The sequence below is a fragment of the Xyrauchen texanus genome, chromosome 21 (assembly GCF_025860055.1).
Source record: "Xyrauchen texanus isolate HMW12.3.18 chromosome 21, RBS_HiC_50CHRs, whole genome shotgun sequence".
NCBI lineage: Eukaryota > Metazoa > Chordata > Actinopteri > Cypriniformes > Catostomidae > Xyrauchen > Xyrauchen texanus.
The window spans coordinates 7,445,248-7,466,828 of record NC_068296.1 but is presented as its reverse complement, the minus strand read 5'-3'; the positions used below and the strand labels follow the sequence as shown (position 1 = coordinate 7,466,828).

General features: G+C 37.7%; 1 protein-coding gene across 8 annotated transcripts; it reads left to right on the top strand.

The window, feature by feature from the left end:
- Positions 1 to 2,221: 2,221 nt before the first annotated feature.
- LOC127661756 (cell cycle progression protein 1-like) lies at positions 2,222 to 21,581 on the top strand. 8 transcript variants are annotated; one of them, XM_052152619.1, is made up of 13 exons: positions 2,222 to 2,289; positions 2,934 to 3,077; positions 5,525 to 5,595; positions 8,247 to 8,328; positions 8,594 to 8,682; positions 8,801 to 9,008; positions 10,244 to 10,327; positions 12,268 to 12,431; positions 14,457 to 14,568; positions 14,860 to 14,957; positions 17,540 to 17,665; positions 17,849 to 19,188; positions 20,514 to 20,707. In XM_052152619.1, the coding sequence occupies exons 3-13, from the start codon at positions 5,536 to 5,538 to the stop codon at positions 20,704 to 20,706; spliced, it is 2,556 nt and encodes an 851-aa protein (XP_052008579.1). In that variant the 5' UTR covers positions 2,222 to 2,289; positions 2,934 to 3,077; positions 5,525 to 5,535; the 3' UTR covers position 20,707. The 8 variants fall into 8 exon arrangements, with proteins under 8 accessions (XP_052008579.1, XP_052008578.1, XP_052008580.1 ...); XM_052152617.1 differs by lacking the exons at positions 2,222 to 2,289; positions 2,934 to 3,077 and adding exons at positions 4,293 to 4,403; positions 5,215 to 5,316; XM_052152618.1 differs by lacking the exon at positions 2,222 to 2,289 and having other exon boundaries at positions 2,902 to 3,077.

Here is a 21,581-nt window from a genome sequence, read left to right as displayed (position 1 = left end):
AATGTTTGAAATTCGTCTATGCAAAAAAAAAAGAAAAAGCCTTAAGATCTATATGCTCCCAGATCAGCTGGCTGTATTAAGATCAGTTTCACCCCACGCGTGTTTCTCACTGCCCTGAGACAATCTCGAATCCCGGAGAAGGAAGAGGTCAGACCTGGGTTTCTCTGCATATTAAGATGGGATAGAAGAAAATATTTGATCAACTAATAATCAAACTACACACTTCACTGTTAATCTGTTACTTATTTCAAGCGGACTGTCCCTACTTGTTATATACATACTGTAGGGGACTTTGGATTCAAGTGCTAGATGACACCTCAAAATAATTCTAATAATGATAACCGAAACAGGTTATGGTTTTAAAGAAGGTTCATGTGTTGTTTTGCACACAATACATTTATATTATTCATTCAGCAGGCGCTTTTATCAAAAGTACTGTAATTACAAATGAGAATAATAAATCCAAGGGAGGACACAATACAAGTGGTACTACTGTTACAAATGTAAATAGAATACTAGAAAATTACAAAACTAGAGCAGAATTGTACAGTAGAAAGTTAGGGAGAAGTGAAGATTTTTTGAAGAGCATTTTAATATAAAGTTAGTTTATGAGTGCTCCTGAAAGACAATAGCTGTGTCCCAAATGACGCACTTTAGACTGTATTCACGCTAGCGCCATCTTTGATGTCAATAGGAATGGCTATGAGGAATGGACGTACAGTCTCTTCAATGGGCTGTACTGCTGTTTAAAGTGTTTTTGGATCGTTCTGAAGACAAAACATTAATAAAATATCTGTCCAAGAACATTCAGAATACAAAGAAATCCAGACAGCATGAGTTGTGGAAAATCATATGTGATCTTGGGAGCTTTTTACAGTTTTATACCGTTCATGTCACTGAAAAGATTACTATATCTCACAGCCTCGTTGTCATTCCCATAAAAAAAAAAGATGGCACTAGCTTGAATAAGGTCTATACACTATGCACTTACAATATACACTATGCACTCAGCCATGAAGTGTATGAATTCTAGTATCTAGAAGAGTAGTATCTACCGGGGGGCCTGGGTAGCTCAGCGAGTATTGATGCTGACTACCACCCCTGGAGTCGTAAGTTCAAATCATGAGGGACTCTAGTCAGGTCTCCTAAGCAACCAAATTGGCCCGGTTGCTAGGGAGGGTAGAGTCACATTGGGAAACAGCCTTGTGGTCACGATTAGTGGATCTCGCTCACAATGCGTGGTAAGTTGTGTGTGGATCGCAGAGAGTAGCATGAGCGTCCACATGCGGAGTCTCCTCTGTGTCATGCATGACAAGCCACGTGATAAGATGCGTGGATTGATGGTCTCAGAAGCGGAGGCAACTGAGACTTGTCCTCTGCCACCCGGATTGAGGTGAGTAACTGCACCACCACAAGGACCTACTAAGTAGTGGGAATTGGGCATTCCAGATTGGGAGAAAAGAAAAGATTAAAAAAAGAGTAGTATCTTCCCAAATTAAACACTGAATGTTTTTTTATTACACGGAAGCATTCACCATTTAACAGCTGATGGAATTTACGTTTTTGAACGCATGTGATGTGTTGGCACTAGCTTTAGCGCGTTAGCCAACCTCAGTTCAACACTTGTGTCTCAAACAACATACATATTCACACAGTGTGGGTAATGGTGAAGCATTCAACTTACATTTGTAAAGTGTTATCTTCACAGAAGTTTCGCTAGTTATTTACTAATTGTTTAGTCAGACCAGCAATGAAGCCAGGTAACTCCGCCCCTTCCGCTATGTACGGCAAGCAGCAAGCTTATATATTCCAGACTCCGTTTGACAGTTGAAAAATTGCATCATCTGGGTACTCATAGTACATTTCTTTTTGTTGCATTCTCAGTGTTAACATACTACCCGCACTACTTACACTACAAAATGATGTAGAATAGTGCAGAAATGTGCGATTTTGGAGTTCAAAATGGAGTTAGTAGTTCAAACAGTAGTCTATACCATTTACAATGTTGACCCATAAGGCTATGAAGCTAGGGTAAAACATAGGGTGTGAACTCACTTTTATAATTACAAGTGTGAAACATTGCTGAACCCAGTGTTAAAAGTGGCCTTAACCCGGGGTGAAAAGTGATGTCAGAGGTAATACCATGTCTGTGTTTGAGTGTGTGTGTGTGTGTGAGCAGTGGTTGAGGAAACAGGCAGAGGCCAGGAGAGAAGTGAACGCTGATCTGACCGAACTGAAGGATCTGAGAGAGGAAGAGAGGAACCCAGACTGGCTCAAAGAGAAGGGAGAGTGAGTTTTACTGGTCACACTCACAGAGAATTATAGACAGTGAATGAAAGTATATGAGTGCGATTGCATTAGATATCAATATATCAAACCAAATGGAATTTAATTTGATGAAAGATAGCAAATGCTCCCTTTTCAAATGAAATGAAACTTGTTTGGTTTGTAAGGGTAAAACAATATTTATAATGTAGACAAAAAGTATTTAGACACTTTGTGGTTGTCAAACATTAGTGGAACATGTTTTGAACTACACATGTGGTTACTCTGCTAGGACACTTGTGAGAGCTGAAGGGGAACTGACATACACCCACTAAAAATAACCTTGACACCATTCACTTAAAAGTTGCTCAAAAAAGTGAAGTGAGCTCTGTGATCATGATATATCCACAGCATTTATGCCTCCATCTCTCTCTTCTGCTCTGTAGTAAATTCTTCATGGCAGGAAACTATCAGGCTGCTGTCAATGCGTATAATTTAGCTATCAATCTCGACAGGAAGATCCCAGATCTATTCTCCAATCGAGCGGCCTGTCATCTCAAACTGAGAAATCTTCACAAAGCAATTGAGGACAGCTCTCATGTCAGTTTTTTGTGTTTATTTTTTTTCTTTAAATGTTATGTGGAAGATTGTTTATCTTTTTCTGATAGAGAGGCCTGTTCCCGTCACATTAAAAAGTTATTTACAGGCGCTGGAATTGCTGAAGCCTCCGGTCACTGTAGAGGCCACAGCCCACCTAAAGGCTCACCTGAGATGTGGAACAGCATTCTGTGAGCTTGAGCTCTATGTGGAAGGTACTGGATTTATATGAGACTTTATATGAGACTATGCAAACACAGAAACCTCTGCTGGTATAAACAGAGTTATCAATGTTAATGTGTGGGAAAATGCATGCAGAACTTTGTTATGAAAGGTGCGGTGAAATCTCTTTTGATCAACAGTTATAAAAAAAAGTTCTGTATTATGCTCTGTTCAGAATTCAGAATGTCAAAATTGGCTCTCAGTTCATGAGTTGAACCTATCGGGGCTAATTTGATACAACACCAGTACATCCCACAGATTCCAAGATGCTGCGAGAACGTCTGGGAGATTGGGTGATAGGAACAGAGTGAGGATTCAAATGTGGGTGATCGGGCACTGTAGTTGCTGGATGTGGTTTTATACATGAGGCTCTGAGATGTGGCCAGTGCTGGATCTTCAGCTGATGTGTGAGATCCTGGTTTTAGCATGCAGGAAAAAACTTGTTTTCCAGGATTTGCACATGGAGTCTTTGGAAGCTAATGCATATAACAGAAGGATGAAAGTAAAGATATAAAAGAGGTTAATCACATTAAAGGTACAAAAGCACAGACATAAGTCAATTAAAACTTTTATAAAACGTATTTTCTATAAAAGTTTAACACTTTTATTTTATATTTTTTATTGTATAAAATAAATTGTATTGTATATATTCACTTTCCTTTTTATCAATATTACATTTATTTGTTTTGTTATAATTTTATTTTATTATTGTTCAGTTTGTTTCTTCTAATCTAGCTAAATTACATAATTATAAAATGATGGAAAATATTAATTTCTACGCCTTCTGTAAAGTAGTCTTACCAGTTTCACAGTGCAAGTGGACTATCTGAAGCTGTTGTCGTGAATTCTCTATGGCAGCGGGTGATCACGTAACCAGCGCATGCGCAGAAGTAAAAGAGACAAAAATAAAATTTTCAGCCTCTTTCAACTAACTTCACGTAAAATGAACTTCACGTGAATCGAATTCAGGCATCGGGTTTACTGCTACATATGGTTAACTAATCACCATCACAAACAAAGAGGCTTCAGAAGCTTCAGAATCTCGTAGTCACTCACATGACACGTTAGCCTTGTGCCTTTGCCGCTATTGGAGATCATGGTAATTGTAGTTTATAGAATTGGTGAGCCTTACGACGTCAATAGGACATTGCGTATGTTTAAAACTACAACTCCCATACCGCTCCTCCTCTCCACTGCCGCCGTCGTGTTGTCGTTCATGATGTTGATGTTTTGATTCAGTTGGAGAGGAGTGACTGTCTATTTGCACAGAGGATATTTTCCTGTTATATTTCTCACGCTGCAGTTTACCATTAAAACAGGTAAGAACAACTGATTAATTCAGTAACAGTATAAATTCATCATGAATTTATAGCAATTATGAAATGTTTAAGTGACTCATTCATATTATTGCGTGTGTGCGATTCAGTGCATTTTTCTCTTCATCAGTCCAGTTCGTTTAGTGAATCAAATGCTGATGTTTGGATGCATAGTTATGTAACATCAATCTATTTTTAGATGGGAGTCTTTAGAATATAAACCGTCTGGCTTTGGTTTGTTTAAATAAGATTTAGTCGAACTAAAGAAAGGTTTTCAGCATTATGCACCAGCCAAACACATAAATGCATCCAAATATCATCATTCACATGCTTTTTCAATGGAAGTATATTGGTAAAGCTGTTCTAGGTTCAGTGAAGGGTGGATGATGCAAAAAGGGTGTAATGTTTTCACTGTGCTTCTGCTTATAGGGGATTGGCAAACCAAAGTGTGTTATTATTGTAATTGCTTCCTGAATAAGCAATAAGTGAAACAACCAGATTTTTTTTAAAAAGCAATAGTTCACAGAAAATGTTCTTGTCATTATTTACAGATCTTCATTTCATTCCAATTTTATGGAACACAGAATAAGATTTTATTTTGGAAATCTTCATGTAGTTCTTTTCCATACAACTAAAAAGGACAATAAACACTATATAAGTAGTCCATACTACTTGTGCACTATATTGCCTATTGTCCTTTGAAAGCCATAATATAGCTTTGTGTGAGGAACAGACCAAAAATAATAATTATTTAGTGAAGAAGTTGTATGGACTACTTTCATGAGACTTTTGTGGTGTTTTTGGCCTTTTTAAGATTGACTGGTGTGGTCACTGTGAACTGCCATTGAATGAAAAAAGGAAAGTACATTCTTCGAAATTGCTCCTTATTTGCTCCATGGAGAAAAACAACATAAAGGTTTGGAACTAAATGAAAATTAAATTTCCATCCCATAATTAGCATTCAGGTCAAGGTCACAGAAATGACAAGACAAATATGAACTGGGGCCTGAAATAGTGCAGTTTGCATAGCCAAATGTGTTGTCTCATTTCCTTTTTAATATATCAGTCCATACATCTGTTGTGTTAGTAAAACGGATGTTGTGTGTTATTTTTTTGCTGTTTAGCTTGTTGAAAGATGTCTGAAAGCTCCAGCGACACTGAATCTTCCTGTGGATGGACTGTCATTAGTAATGAGGTGATTTGATTATTATTTTATTAGCTGTAATGATATCCAATTTACTTGTGTAGTTTACCTTGAATTCAGTGTTGGAGTTAAGTCTGAAGAGGTGGGCATACTGTGAATTTATGAAGGACCCCCAAATACAAGTTGAAACACAAACCCGCATCTCAGAATAGCATTCTGAGATGCTATTCTTCTCACCACAGTTGTACAGCGGTTATCTGAGTTACCATAGACTTTGTCAGTTTGAACCAGTCTGGCCATTGTCTGGCCAGGTGCTTCCTTCCACAGAACTGCCGCGCACTGGATGTTTTTCTGTTTTTGGCACCATTTAGAGTAAATTCTAGAGACTGTTATGTGTGACAATCCCAGGAGATCAGCAGTTACAGAAAGACTCCGCAAGTGGAGGCTGATGGTACTCTCCACCCACAACTTACCACATGCCCCATTGAGAGTGAGAACCACTAATCACGACCACAAGGAAGTTATACCATTTGACTCTACCCTCCCTAGCAACCGGGCCAATTTGGTTGCTTGGGAGACCTGGCTGGAGTCACTCAGCACACCCTGGATTCAAATTTGCGACTCAAGGGGTGGTAGTCAGCGTCAATTCTCACTGAGCTACCCATGCCACCCTGAAACTCTGTACACTTTTTAAAATAAAATAAAAAACACACACAATTCACTAGGGCTGGGACGATTCATCGACGTAATCGACGTCATCGATTACAGAAATACGTTGATTTGCATAACATGCGTCTGTGCATAACATTTCACTCGCCAGTGAGCGCGGAGGAAAAAGCACTTGTGTCTCATTCACTTGAACTCCAAACATCTCAGGGATCCGCACCGCGGACGTCACGAGCAGCTCTCTTGAGAGTGTGTGAAGATTAACCACTATTCAAGCGCACTGATGAGCACTGATACATGTCTAAATAACTAAAATATTTTGATAATTAAAATATTATTTTATTATAATATTATTTGACTGTCATTCATACATTTTTGAAGCCTGAATAGGAAATCATATACCCTTATTTTATTATATGACCCAAGCTAAATTTGTGTAAATGACTTTGTTGTGTGCATGAAGCACAACATAGTGAGTTTGTATGGTAATTAATCATCATATTCGTGAAACACCTAAAACAGACAATTAATTATCATAGTCATAATCACAATTATTTGTTTGACAATTAATTATCAGCCAAATTTCACAATCGTGACCCCTAATTTTCATTACTAGGTTCCTTCCTTGTGAATTGTTTTGTTACAAATGTTTCTTTTACTGAGAGTTGATTAAGAAATCACAAGTTTTAGTTATTCCTATTAGAAAAACATTTAAGTGTTACTCAAATTGCACTAATTTTACTGTAAAATAATTTTATGTTGGACTGCTAAACTCGAGGTTGCACAATGTTTTGATATTCCCCCTGAAAATTTATTTTGTTGTTGGATTGCTAAATGTAGATCGCACTTTCCTTTTACTCGAATTGAACAAGTTCTTACTTAAAATCACTCCAAAATAAAATTGAAGTAATCTACATTTAGCAATCCAACAACAAAATAAATGAAACAAATGTAAAATTCAAGTCACTTTCAGGAGTAGTGGGCTAAAGCTCATAACTGTTAAACTGTTAATCAGAAGGTCGCTGGTTCGATCCCCACATTCACCACCATTGTGTCCTTGAGCAAGGCACTTAACTCCAGGTTGCTCCAGGGGGATTGTCCCTGTAATAAGTGCATAACACTTGATAACAATAGGATATTTGTCAGGGAATTTCTTTGCAGAATTAAACTTAATAAAAAGTATTTTCCCCTTTTTTCAGTGAATGTCATTTAGAGGTATTTTTAAAAGATGATTTTGTTCTCTTTATTGTTAGTAAGCACGTTTAATACAACTTTTATATCAGGACACAAGCTGAATTATTGGTTTAAAGCTAATGATTAATTGTAGCAATAATTGCTGAATAATCATTCTAATAATTGTTAGATTAATCTATTATCAAAATAATCGTTAGTTGCAGCCCTAATTTATTTATATATATATACACACACACACACACACACACACACACACACACACACACACACACACACACACACACACACACTGGCGGCCAAAAGTTTTGAATAATGTACAGATTTAGCTGTTTTGGAAGGAAATTGGTGCTTTAATTCACCAAAACTGCTCACAAAGTATAGTTAGGATATTACTGATGTAAAACAGTATAAACAGTGCATTACTGACTTAAAAAAAACAGCACCATCACTATTTGGAAAAAGTAATTTTTTATCAAATCTAGACAGGCCTCATTTCCCGCAGCCATCACTCCAACACCTTACTGTAATACAAAAAAACCCTAATAATTATATGTATTTTTAAAATTGCAAATCATATTTTTAAAGTACAATAATAAGTAAACATCATGCAAGTATAGTTTTTCTGAATTTAATTCATGTTGATTATTTTAATTTTTTTTGAACGATTGTGTCTGGAAAGCATGATGTTTATTACTTTACTATGTGCATTATAGTAATGAGATTTATTCACTTTATAGTAATGCAAATATAGGGGGTAAATGTGCTTAATTGTCATGGAAAAGAATTTGCAATGCAAATGATGATCCAAAATAAAGGCATTTTATTTCTCTTTTGTTATTAAGGGTTCAGATATTGAGACGCTGGGACCTGATAATGTTGGAGACTGTGATGGAGAGGTTAGCCTTACTCCGGATATACCAGCCGGTAAGGATGTCATGAAGATCTGTCATTTTAAATCTTGTAAACTCAAAACCGTGTCTTTTGTTTCAGCTGGTGGAGTGGCATGCATTTAATGTTGATCTAATCTGGTTACAGCACATTTTATAATTCAGTATTATTAGTGATTAGCTATTTGTTTCAGCATACAAAAGCTAAAGTGCAGGAATGAATGTAGTTGATGGAATTCCTTTTACACACACATGTAAAATCAGAAGTGGTTATTTAAGTTATATTTGAACTTGTTTTACAGCAGAATGTGAAGAGGAAAGTCTGGTTGAGTCTTCTCTGGAACTCACCTTGAGAGCGGAGGTGACTTCGGTGGTGGAACCCGCCAGAGAGGTATGAAATATTTGGAATACTACCCCAAATACTTTTTAATGTGTTATTGTTCCTCAGAGAGACTTCAAGTCTAGACTAGACAATTCTCTAGTAATCTTGCACTCTTTTTGTCTTGCAGACAGGAGAGGATGTTGCTCGAGAAGACCATACGATTCTTTGCTCCTCCAGTGAGAACTCTGACATCATTACTCTGGGGGACACTCGGGAGGCAGATATTGACACATGGGTGGAGCCTGTTGCTAAGGAGACGGAGGAAACAGGAAGTGAAGAGCTCTATCTTGGATCTTCATCAAGCAGCCACTATACCTTCAGAGAGGTAGAGACAAGTGAGTGGAAAAATAGCTCGGAACAAAAATGCTACCGACAGTGACACAAATGTCCCAAATATAAAAAACTTGTCTTATAGGGGCGTTTGTGTTTAGTTTGATTATATAAGAAAAAGCATTATATGTTGAGGTTATGAATGTTTTCAATCACTTGATTCAATTCCAGTATTTGGTTTGAAAAGGAAGGTGCATTAGCCGCGTTTCCACTATCGGGCCAAATGAGGGCGTGCTAGTGCTTGTCAGGGCCAGTTGCATTCCCACTGTTACTTCCGGGGCTTCATCGTGCCTCCTCTGACTTTCTCGGGGCCAATGGCCTGCTGATTACCCTTGGCCCAAACAAGGCTAGCCGGGGATTGAGGTGGGTTCACTGTTAAAGGTAGAGTTTCGCCGTACTTGTCAGTATTGGTATACAGCACACTTGCAGTATAGGTTCAGGCAAAAAAAATAAAATGAATGTGGGCACACTACAAATCTGTTAAAATTCACAATAGATAAAGCGGTGCCCAAAGAAATTACTTTTCATGGTTCTGTGAACTTTCATTACACTGTGTGCAGGGACATTGTCCCGCTGTTAGTGGAGAGACCACACGGGAGATGATATGGCAGTTACCGTCAGTGAGTTGTTAGCGCTAATTTATCTTGCTAGCTAGCTAATGTTTACATTTCAATATAGACTCGATATTCTAAATAACATGATTCATCAGCTTGAGCTTCCCTCTTGCTTGTGAAATGGGCGGGTTGTGTGATGTTGGCACCAGGGTGGCATATTAAGGGCTGGTTTTAGGGCAACACTGCGGGGCTGTTGGCCAGATTTTGGGAACACAGATTGATTTTGGCCCTGGCTGGCTAGTTGATAGCCCTGGCTCGCACTGGCCCGATAGTGGAAAAGCGGCTAATGTTTTTGCTTGTTGGATTCGAAAAAAACAAATGCTACTGGAATCATTTCCGAGGAGCAAATATTGCCCCTACTAAAAAAACGAAAAAACATTTAGTTAATTTCTGACATGATTTGTAGCCTCTCTAATATGTTTCCCAGTCTGCACCCCATAAATGGGTGTCTATAAGCTGGGTGAATTGTCATTGGGTTGTAAAAGTGTCTTTGGAAATTTGCTGAATTTCCTAGAAACATGGCTGGAATTCCCAATGTGTGTGTATCCCTCCCCCTACTATGTGCCTGTTGTTCCTATAATGTTGAAATACACAAAGCAATGTTCCTCTCTCTCCTGGGGTGGCAGTGGATTGGTGGAGGTGTGGATGGGGATTTTCCAGAACGCTGTGGGAATATGGCAGCCAGCTGCAGAGCTCTCTCTCTTTCTCAGGTGCTCTAAAATGATGGTGTGTTTAACAGGCAGCATGCTGATAAAGCTCTGAGGACTGTGTATGTTTGTTTGTGACTGAGTGTGTTAACTGATGTGGCAAAAATGGGTTGTGCCACATTAGTCTGACTGATGAAACATCCACCCAATAGCTGCATGAGCTGATTACACGTGTAAAGTGTGTGGAAAAAACCACTGCAATGTGTTTTTTTTGACCTGCATTACAATGTGCTGTCAAATGTGTTTTAATTCTATTTCTTGACAAGATTGTGAGTTAATTGTTTGTGTTTGCTGAGGCAATCATCACTATTTATGTTGTTCATACTTGGGGTTTGTTCAAATCATTAACCCCAAGTATTAAAAGTAACTCCTCCTATTTGTGCTTCAGACATGAATGATACCTCAAAATATTTGGTTTGTTGAGAAGACATGTGCTATTATACTTTGAAGTGATTTAGGATTTTTGAAAAAATTCCATAGACTTTCATTGTTGAATGGGTCCGAACCATATCTAGAGACCAGAATATCATGGTGGGCTCCTTTGTCTTGAGCCAGTAAGCAAACAACTCAGTACTTCCTTGCTACTGCATAACCGTGTGCTAGTAACAGAACATCCTTTCAGCCACACACGTAGATGCCTCATTCGGCTGGTTCGGTTACGTCAGCCGCAGCACCATCTTGGAATGGTCAACAAAAAGAGCTTGTTTGTTTGTACGTGAATGGAGAAGAATCCTCAGACTGCTGCATAATCTGCTTTTGTGTGGAAACATTTCATCATGTAATGAATTGTCTGTCTGGGTGCTAATTTTAATGTTTGCTATGATAAATTCATTTGTAGACTTTATTTGCAGTTTATTTATTTCCTCCCATTCCTTGTTGACCTTTCCAAGATGGTGCCGTGGTGGACTGATCTGAGCCAGCCAAATTAGGCATCTATGTATGTATACTATGTTTGACATGGTACCTGTTTGAGCATACCACCATAAACATAGTAGATATACACAAATGCTTTAGGCATGCACATTTCTGCAGTTTTATAATCATGAGCGGCTTGCTAAGTGTGTGTTTTTGGAGGACAAGTCATGAGCTGGTATAGTCGATAAGCTCATTATCTCAGAGCCTGTTATCCTGCACTGCATCTTGGCATGAGAGGTCTTCTCTTAAAGCATGTGTTTGTGCCTTGTGTTTGCAGAAATGCTTGTGCATTTAAATGCTGAGCTACAGCAATCCATGTTTTGCACCAACACACTGCATCTGCATTTGTCAGTACCCTACAAATCGTATTTTCCAAGAGATGACTCATTTGAAAGGTGTCTGGAAGGGGTTAGTCTCAGCTTGAGACCACCCCCTGTCCGTTCACTGACTGTCTAATGCATATTGCACTCAAAAATTACTAGAGGTGACTAAAAATCAACAGTTAAAATCTGATTGGCTGTTTTTTTTAAACTTTGGGGTGTTTTTTTTACCATGCCAGGGTATTTTGGTATGAACTATTTTATATACTGTAAACCCACCCTTAAATGTCATAGAAAACAAACCAAATATGTCAGACAGAAGGTCTCTTCCTGTCTTAGTTGGCGGTTCTTTGCTAGAAAAAGCAGCAAATCAGACCAGACTTCATGCCGTTAGTCAAAGGTCTGGCTATGCAAGGCTAGTAAAGGGTTAAATTAGGGTTACTGTGTGGTAAAAAGTAATTTAGTGGCTGATGCTTTTATCCAAAGGGACTTGCTGGAAACAATGGTGTTAGCTCATGGCTCACTCTTTATGGTACTCGAAACAGCAACCTTTGGGCTTTAGACAGTATTTCACACCACCTAGTAGTAATAAGTATTAGCTTAACTTTAAGAACAATGGGAAGCCACCACCATGATACCAAAATAGATGTTTATTAATAATTTGTGTGGGTTTTAATATACTGTGTGTGTTTGTTTATCCATAAACAGTTTTTCCAGTGGATCAGCCTGTGCAGAGAGACTCCAGTAACAGCAGCAGCGAGGAAGATGATGATGAGATGAAGAGCAGTCCTGTGGTGAGGAGACGTAGAGTGAGGTGGAGCACGAATGGCTTGGAGCCCGGGGACTCGCATGAGCCACAGAGGAGACAGGAGGTGCCGTATCACAGCGACAAACAACTCATCACTCCATGAGTGTGCATAATGCTTAATCATACATTATATGCTATAAATTAATATTATTCTTTAAACAAAACCATGCTCAACTGTATTGTTTATTAGTTATTTCTTTTAATCTACAGTAAGTAATAAATTAAGTGGAAAATAAAAACGTTACAAAACAACATGTACCCATATTCAACTCCGGGGCCGTATTTTTGCTTGTTACATCATGAAACATAAACAGAATTTGGAAAATGGCATATCAATACTTACAGCAGATGATCCCGATTAAAACGAGCCCAAACACAATATTACATGGTGCATAGATCTTGAAATAATCCTCACCGAGCAACTAGCAACTGGGAGTGCATCTAACGTGCTTGTTGTTTTTTACAAGTTTGAGACATTACCAACATTAGGACTCATGAAAATCCAATCTGTATGATGTTTTTAACAATTCCCATTATGATTACTATTATTATCTGATCATTACCACCGCTGCACACAGTATAGCTGCTGGCATAAATTTGATGCCATGAATACAAATATTGGTCATGTGCAAGCATTACCATAAATATTCATAAATGGGCATGATACAACTTATGCAACTGTAATATGATTTATTGTCATTCATATCAGCATACATATTCAATATAGACATACCAATATATTGTAGGTTCAGGTTGCATCTGCCAAACCACAAATAGCTGCAGTTAAGAGTAAAGGTCAAATTGTGAAGTCCAGATTTCTATTTTGTTTCAAGTGAGTAGATATTTTTTTTTACCCTTTAATCTTGGATTTGCCCTCTGGTGAAAACAATAATTATCAAAATTTGAATAACTACAGTCTTGACCAACACAAAATAGGTATTAGTTTAAAGCTTAGAAGCTGTACTTTAAACTGCATGTGTGCATGATGACCAACACTGAACAAGTGCTTTGAAATTGGCAGTGTTGATCATTTATTAATAATTTTGCACTGTACAGATTGTTATTGTAGAAACATCAAATTGATCAAATAGCCGTGTGCCATATGTCATTGGAAAGCTCTCAAAGAGTGGAATACAACCAGCCTATATATATATATATAATAACAGCTATATAGTGAGTAATAGTCTTTGACATACATATTGCATGTAAACAGGTGTTGCTCATAGGCTATGTTTTTGCTTTTAACTTCACTAAAAATAAACATAACATTACTTAAAATGTGTCCACACACAACTTAATCAGATGCATGGATCTTTAGATAATCCACACGAAGCACAATGTGCACACAGCACATATTGTGCTATCTGGCTCTAAACATGTTAGCTTTCCTGGATCAGATGACTTCATCGGAAATTATGTAGTACATTGTCCAGCATCATGGAATGCTAAACCATATGTTAGGATTCAGATCGCTGCAATCAGAGGTGGAAGTCATCCAAATATGGGCAGAGAGGAACATTCACTCTAATTTCATATGGTCACCAGGAGATGGTGCCAAGTATAAGAAAAGGCTCGATGGCTCAAGTGACAGAATGAAACTGAATGAGATCTTGTTACTCATTTCTGCATGCTTTGGAGAGAGAGCAAATTTAGTAATTGTTGTATATGCATGTGTAATTAGTTACTTATGTACAATTAGTATGTTTTATTTGTTTGGAGAGGCTTTTGGAGACTTGGAAACATTTTGTACTCTAGAATAAATTTTGTTTGTATTGCTGTAACTTTTGATTACTTTGTCGTATTAACACACATTTTTTTCTCAGTTACAGTTGACATTTTTTTTTACGTTTTCTTTAATATGATACCAAAAAATTGACCCTCTTTTATTTTGTTTTTGTAGAGTTAATTTTGTGCATGCCACAGAAACAAGAAATCTTAAAAAACACCTTCAGAGCTTAATTAGCTAGCCGCTAAATTTAAAACACAGTAATTTAAATGGTTGGTTTTCAGTAATGGCCACAATAAAATTCCAGTGCAAAAATTTGTGCATCCCTTATTTGATTCTATAATGTATTTGATTCTTCCTTAGGTCCTTGAAGAGATTCAAGCCCCCCATCAAGGCCAGATCAGCGGCACTCTGAACAAATGCATCCTTCTTGCACTGCTCATTGCCATCAGTATGGGATTTGGACACTTCTATGGTGAGCAGTGCCGCATTGTCTCACTTTTCCATGTGCTCTTCCTATTAAGTGGTTAAAATATTTAAAATATAACTGCTAGAATCAGTACTCTTAAGAAAAATACTGGAAACCCTGGAAATATCTGGAATTTTGTCATTTCCAGTCCTGGAAAAGTTGTGAAAATCAATAAAAACTTAAATAGGTTCTATGTTTAAAATAAATGTTTCTAGTTATGCTCATCCCATTGGCTAGAAAATTTATTTTGTGAGCAATGTTTGTTTCCAAGCTATGTAAAAACTGTGTATGTTTCAGGCACAGTACAGATTCAGGAAAGGCAGAGGATTGTGGAAAAGAGTCGTGTGAATGAGCTGGAGACACCGTGTAAGAGAGAGATGGATATTGTCAGTAAGGTCTGTCACAATCCACTCACTAACTCTGATTGAGGTAGACTGTGGCTTTACTACAGCTTTAAACCTCAGTTATTCAAGCACTCCTTTGTTCTGGGATAATAAAATTAGGCAAAAGGCTTTGAATTGAATCGAATTTCCTGATTGCTAAATGTCTCTCTACGTTTCCTGGTTTTCCCCTGTATTTCATGCTGTCATTGGTGAACTTTGTTTCAGCTTTCCTTGTCTTTTATCTTTTCTGATAAGTTAATTTCCTCTATGATTCAGCCTTATATGCTGAAGAAGATCAATGAAACTAGTACTTTTTTTTAAGTCCCAAAGGCTCACTCTTTACATTTCTTTATTCTGTGTTTAAAAGGAATGAAAGTCGAACCATAAAACAATTTTGGGAACTAAATGATTTTGACGTACCATTCCATTATGGTATATGGAACAACTTAAGACGTCTGGCGATGCACTTTGTTTTTAAAAGTGGTGGGGATAATTTTGGTGGTGACATCACAAAATAATTAGGTTATGTAATTAGGTCACCTATTAATTAGGTTATGTACAAATAATGTTAAACGGTATTTTTCTCTTCTGAGAATGTTATTCTTCATGACCAATTCAAGTGGTCCAATACATTTTTAAAATAATTAATTTAATATCTTGATCTGTACATCTTACACTGTACTGATATTTTGCACTGGGATATTGTTCATTACGTTTTAGCCAGAATGATTGATCTTATGGTAAAAAGTTCCCAGTTCTAATCTGCCTTAATAAAACTTTTTTTATTTAATAAACAAAGATTGCATCTGTACATAAGTGGATGTACATAATTTTTTTTTTTTTTTAATACTTCTAAATTACATTCATTGAATTAAAGACAAACTCTCTCACCTTTCTGTTCACTTCAATCCATCTTTAACTCACAAAAAATATTTTCTTCACGATAAGAAATGCACAGTGACATATATATATTGATTCAATAAGTTGCGAGCCAATACGTTATAATCTAGCTTTAGCAAGTGCACGCTCGAGGGATGAGCATCCCCGCGACAGAGTGTGCATCAGCCGGCTGCAGTTTCAGTCTCTCCCCCTCAGATCGGGACATTCGCGCAATTCATAGAAGAGGCGCTGACCGCCAGTTTCGGAGTTTGTAGTTATTTACATGATCTGCTTCCGTATTATTTGAACTTTATTAAAGCATTAACGCATTAAAATATAACTACATTTAAGATGTAACTTTGGGGTGTTTCCTTTAAAGACGGTCGACATGCAAGTTTTGCTTCAGCGAATAAGTACTCCACTTATTCCACAATGAGTGTTTCTGTATTTACTTTGTATTTTTGCATTATAATTCCCTCATACATCTGCATCTGGACTGTGAGCTGTGTAATTCTTCCTCTCCTAAGTCAGGTGCGAGCTGCAGTGCTGCTCTTCATCATTAGAGTTTAAAGTGATCTCATGTTACATTAAATTAGATCAAACGACTATTCGACAATGAAAATGTTTGTCGACTTTGTTGATAATACCAATTAATCATTTCAGCCCTAGAGGGGACACATCTGTTTGCATTTTGATTTGCCATTTATCTGGAAAGGAGCGTGAGTTGCGCAGCAGTGGAGGGAGTAGAGCGTATATCTGGATGCACAAGAGAACATCACTGCCACAACGAGCACGTTTCATAACAGTAAAAAAATAAACTCCAGTGATGGATCACACTTATTGTATTGGAATTATTAGAACACAAACAAAATGGAAACTCCAGTTCAAGGACTGGAGATGTTTTTTCAGCATTAGACACTTACCTGACGAAAGCTATTCCATAAAGTGGTTGGGACAAAATTGGCAAAGGTCAAAAAAGGGTAGGGAGATATCCCACTCATCCTATCATATATGGGAGGATGCGATGCACAAACATAATATGGTCAAGGAACAGTAAAGTTTGCAACATACACATCAGAGCCATTTATAAGGTCAAGTTGTCTTTAGGCCCCCAGTGAGCAAGCTAGAGGTGACTATGGCAAGGAACCAAAAACTTCATAAGATGTTAGTTAATGAAGAAAATTAATCTTGGGGGAAACCAGACTCAGCTGGGGAAGCCAGGTCCCCTCTGGCTATACAGCATGAATATTATGCCAATATTAGTTATTTCTGTGTAATACAAGTCATGGTTTAAATGAATAAACTGAGTAGATGTTGGTAGCCAATGTTTAAACTAAAGGATTTCACCTTAAACTTTACCATTATGAAGATCAATATGTCTAAATTTCTGCCAGTTATGCCATCACGTTTTCAGTCACCAAGCAATTCTAGAAATACGCTATACTTCATTATTTTGTCAGTGAAAGTGTCAAATTACAGAGGATTAAAGAGATAAAGAAATCTCTTGAGTTTACATGAGTTTACAACATCCACCAAATTCCTTATGATTCCCATCCGTAGTGCTTAATGTATTTCTCTCACTATTTTCCAATTATTCATGTAATTTTAATGTTTTCTAAAGTATACCTGGGTTTATGTAGCTTTAGAAAAGCTATAGTTGGCTTTTTTGCTTTTCATAGGAGTCCATTCTTACACTACTGTTTTAATATATTCAGGAAGTGGTTGAGAATCTAAAGGAAGATCTAGAGGAAAAGCAGGATATGGTGCTGTCCCTCACAAGCATTATGGATAAAATAACTAAAGAAAACCAGCATCTCCGATTTAAACAGGAAGAGCTACAGGTAACTCTAATCTAAAACTAATCGATTAGTCGTTGCAAACCACATTGGAAAATGATACAAAATGACAGCAACAAAATTCACCAATTATTTCTGTATTGTCACCATTAGTGTGTGTTGAGTTGTCTCCTACTCATTTGTGAAGTGGACACTGGTAACAGTTTGATTTTCTGTTTGAAAACACAGGCACAAAGACAAAATTTATATAACCAACTGTCACAAGCCAAGAGCGAGATGGGGTCTCGGCAGAAGGATTTGACCATGGAAAACCAGCACCTTAAAATCACTCTCGAGAAAGAGGAGGCGTCCCTCTCGGCCTTACAGGAGGAACTGAGGTACCTACGTGGACAGATTCGAGAGTTAGAGGAGAGAGGAGCTGGAACAGACTCGATCTTGTCCGAAAACCAACGTTTGAAGGGCCACTTGCAAGAGGAGAAGCAGAAAGTGCGTAGCTTCATCAGCCAAAGGGAGGCGCTCATGAGCGAGGCTCAGGTCCTACGGAAGGAGCTCGATAAAGAACGAAAGGTTACAGACAAGCTGAAAGAGGACCTTGAGGAAATGAGTCAGAAAGAGGAAGACATGGAGGGAAAGACTGATCCAGAGACCAAAGAACTCCAGGCTCGTCTTCTGGAGCTCGAGAACAAGTTGCGATTTGAGCAGCAACGCTCAGATCTTTGGGAGAGACTCTACGTAGAGTCAAAGGAGAAGAAAGCAAAAGGTGATCAGGATGTAAAGACCAAGATTCCGAAGGATGGGATGATGGGAAAGGTGAAGGAAACTTTTGATGCTGTTAAGAATTCCACAAAAGAGTTTGTGCACCATCACAAGGAGCAGATCAAGAAGGCCAAAGAAGCAGTAAAGGAAAATCTCAGGAAGTTTTCAGACTCTGTTAAATCCACGTTCAGACACTTTAAATACTCCGCCTCCAATGTTTTCAATAGGGGTGACGAAAAGAGGTTCCAAGAGAGGAAGGACGCCAAACCTCAAAGTCAGACATTTCAGCAAGATGGGTTTAAAGAACAGGGCAACAAACGTGGAGAAGACATCCATTGGCAGCCTCAAAAACCTTTACATCGACACCCTCGCAAATCAACCATCGACTCTTTTCACGGCGATAGCAACACACGCAAACCCGGCACTCAGAAAGATCAAAGTCAGAAAATGCCCCCCAAAGGGTGTTCAGGTGTTTTTGATTGTGCTTATCAGGAGTCTATGAGTCTGTTCAATAAGGCAATGGACCCCATCCGTGCGGATGAGTTTAACGAACTCTTGCGAAGCTATCTTCAGAAAGAGGTCGGCTATTTCCGCCACTGGAGGGAGCTAGAGAGCTTCATCAATAATTTCTTCCATAATGGCGTCTTTATACACGACCAGATGCTATTTACCGACTTTGTTAGTAGTGTTGAGGATTATCTTGAGGAAATGGATGAATATCACAGTCTTGACGATGACGTATTCGAAGATCTGGATGACTACATCTACAGGCACATATTTGGCGATACGTACTTAAAATATTTTGGGCCGAGGTAAGCCATTTTTTGGTCTTGAAAAATCTTTTGTTTTTATATCAAGCGAAGTTACACTTAAGAGATTTGTTGCTAAAATGAAGAAATCCTGCTTAAAACTCTAGTCGAGTCAACATGAAATTGTATTTGCAACCGCTTATACTTGTATAATATCACATGTTTACAAGCGAAACAGGACATCCAACAAGAAAAAACATGTAGGGCAGAACTTGATTTTATCCATAATGAATTGATTGAATTTTGAAAAATATGAAGGATTTGTGAAGCCAAAAATTAAAGTTTTTTTTAGAGGTGGAACAATTTACTTAATTTTGCTACATTATTGACTACGTTTACATGGACACCAGAAAGCGGCTTATTGCGAAAAAGCAGCGTTCCGGTTTGCATGAACTGTATAAGTGGTGTACTCTTTACTTCCATATACATGCGGCTCGGTCAGTAAGCAGCTTTTTTTTTTACAGCAACGTAATTTCTCAGTGACGCTTGTGTAAATAACAAACATGGCATCGGAGTAAGACTTTGCTATTTTATTCTCTGTTGCTTCACTTTATTTCCCAATATTTTAGAGTTGTTGCTGTGTTTGTTTCCTTAACTTTCCATCACTACCTCCAGTGAAACTGCACTGCAATAGTGAGGTTTCCCTCTTATGTAAAACTCTGGGATTCCCCCAATGTACAAGAATATATGCGAATGTTAGGGACATCTATATTTTACGTTGGTGTGTATAAATGGGTATAGTTTATGTGCTTTTCCCACTGTACTCAACATTTTAAATGTTGAATTCTTTCCGCTGTTGATTTGATTTTGGGCTCCATCCTATGATGTTTGTTATGTGGTGTTCACGCACATGCGCACTCTTCAGACACCCATCAGAATGCCGCATATGTGTTTACATGACCACATAAGCCACGTTGTCAAGGAGATGCCTAGGTGTGTTAAATTGCTTTGTCTCAGTCCCTTAAGCAGTGTAAGGAAGCTGCTGTTCTTGTTTACATGACATTTCAGAGCGTCTCTTTCTGCAGAAACCCTGGAATAAACCGTTTTCTTAGGTGCATGTAAACATGGTCATTTTGAAGACCAACATTTATAATTTCTTCAGAATGATGAATTGTTCACAATAAGACCTGGAACACATTAGCAAAGTAAATAGGGTCAATTTTGTTTTCATGTTGACTTGAAGTTGCATGTTTGTAACTGCATTTGTGTCTGTTACTTCCCTATCTGTAGGTCTGAGAATCAGTAGAGTGCATGTTGACACGCATGAGTGAACCACATATGAGGCTTAATGGCAAACCCTAAAAAATGTCCTGTTTGTAAATTTGCAGTCGACCCTTTGAAGGGCCGGGGTCAAAGGGCAAGCCATGGCGTCATTGTCTGCGGCAAAAGAGGAAGCACCAGCAGCCACGCCCTCGGCCTCAAAGAGCCAAGAAATGGAGCCAATCAGGACGCTATCCCAACCAACAGTTTGCTGATGTCAAAATAGAGCTTGGCCCTATGCCCTTTGATCCAAAATACTAGAAGAAACATTAAATTTGTTCTTAATGTTGTTTGAATTTTTGGAGATGGTTGATGAAATCTTTAGGTTCACATTTTCTGTGAAATTTGCACATTGTAATTGTTCTAATGCTGGTTAAATGATTCTTTATGTACTTGCTCTCTTTCTGCACTATGGTGACTGCAAAGTCTTCGTATTTAAACTGCAATTTTCTTGTAGCAATTTATAATTAATTATAGGTCATTTTTGAGGAAGATTTATTTTTATTTTCTTCCCTGAGCATGTTGAAAAAGTTGATGATTTATAAGTATTTGAAATGGCTATGAATGAATAACAAGTGGGACATACTCCTTTGATTTGGATTATTAACTAAAGCACTTTGTATGGATGCGTTTTACAAAAAAATTGGTTTCTAAACAAAACAAAAAAATCTGTCATTGAGGACATAAACAAGTTTTAGTTGTTAGGACCAAATAAAAAAATTAGAAATTATATTTTGTAATAGTGTGTCAGAAGTTCAGTAGATTTAGGATGAAAATTAAAACATTGCTCTTGGTTATAAGGTTATGTTTTAGATTGATTTGGTTTGACTGGTCATAAATCGGCTGCTATATGTCACCACTGTTTTATTTGTGAATGCAGATCAGTAGGGACTATTTATTTTTGTGTTGAATTGGCAGTTGTTAGTGCAATAATTTCCTCCATTTTGTTTTATTTTTCCTGTGTGATCCTTAAAACATACCTGAATAACATACCTGTAAGAGCTTGTTTGGAAATGACTTATAAGACACACACTTTATCTACTTTAATGTAATTTTAAACAAATGCACTTAAACTGTTGCACATAAATCTAGAATAAAAGTCTTTCATTGCTTCATAAAATATTGTCCTCCATTGA

What these genes read in the sequence shown, in the direction of transcription:
- LOC127661756 (XM_052152619.1), top strand. Translation starts at nt 5,536, where the DNA reads ATGTCTGAAAGCTCCAGCGACACTGAATCTTCCTGTGGATGGACTGTC. An exon ending in GGGATTTGGACACTTCTATG is followed by an intron (nt 14,569 to 14,859) that starts GTGAGCAGTGCC and finishes TGTATGTTTCAG; the next exon opens with GCACAGTACAGATTCAGGAA. An exon ending in TTAAAATATTTTGGGCCGAG is followed by an intron (nt 19,189 to 20,513) that starts GTAAGCCATTTT and finishes GTAAATTTGCAG; the next exon opens with TCGACCCTTTGAAGGGCCGG.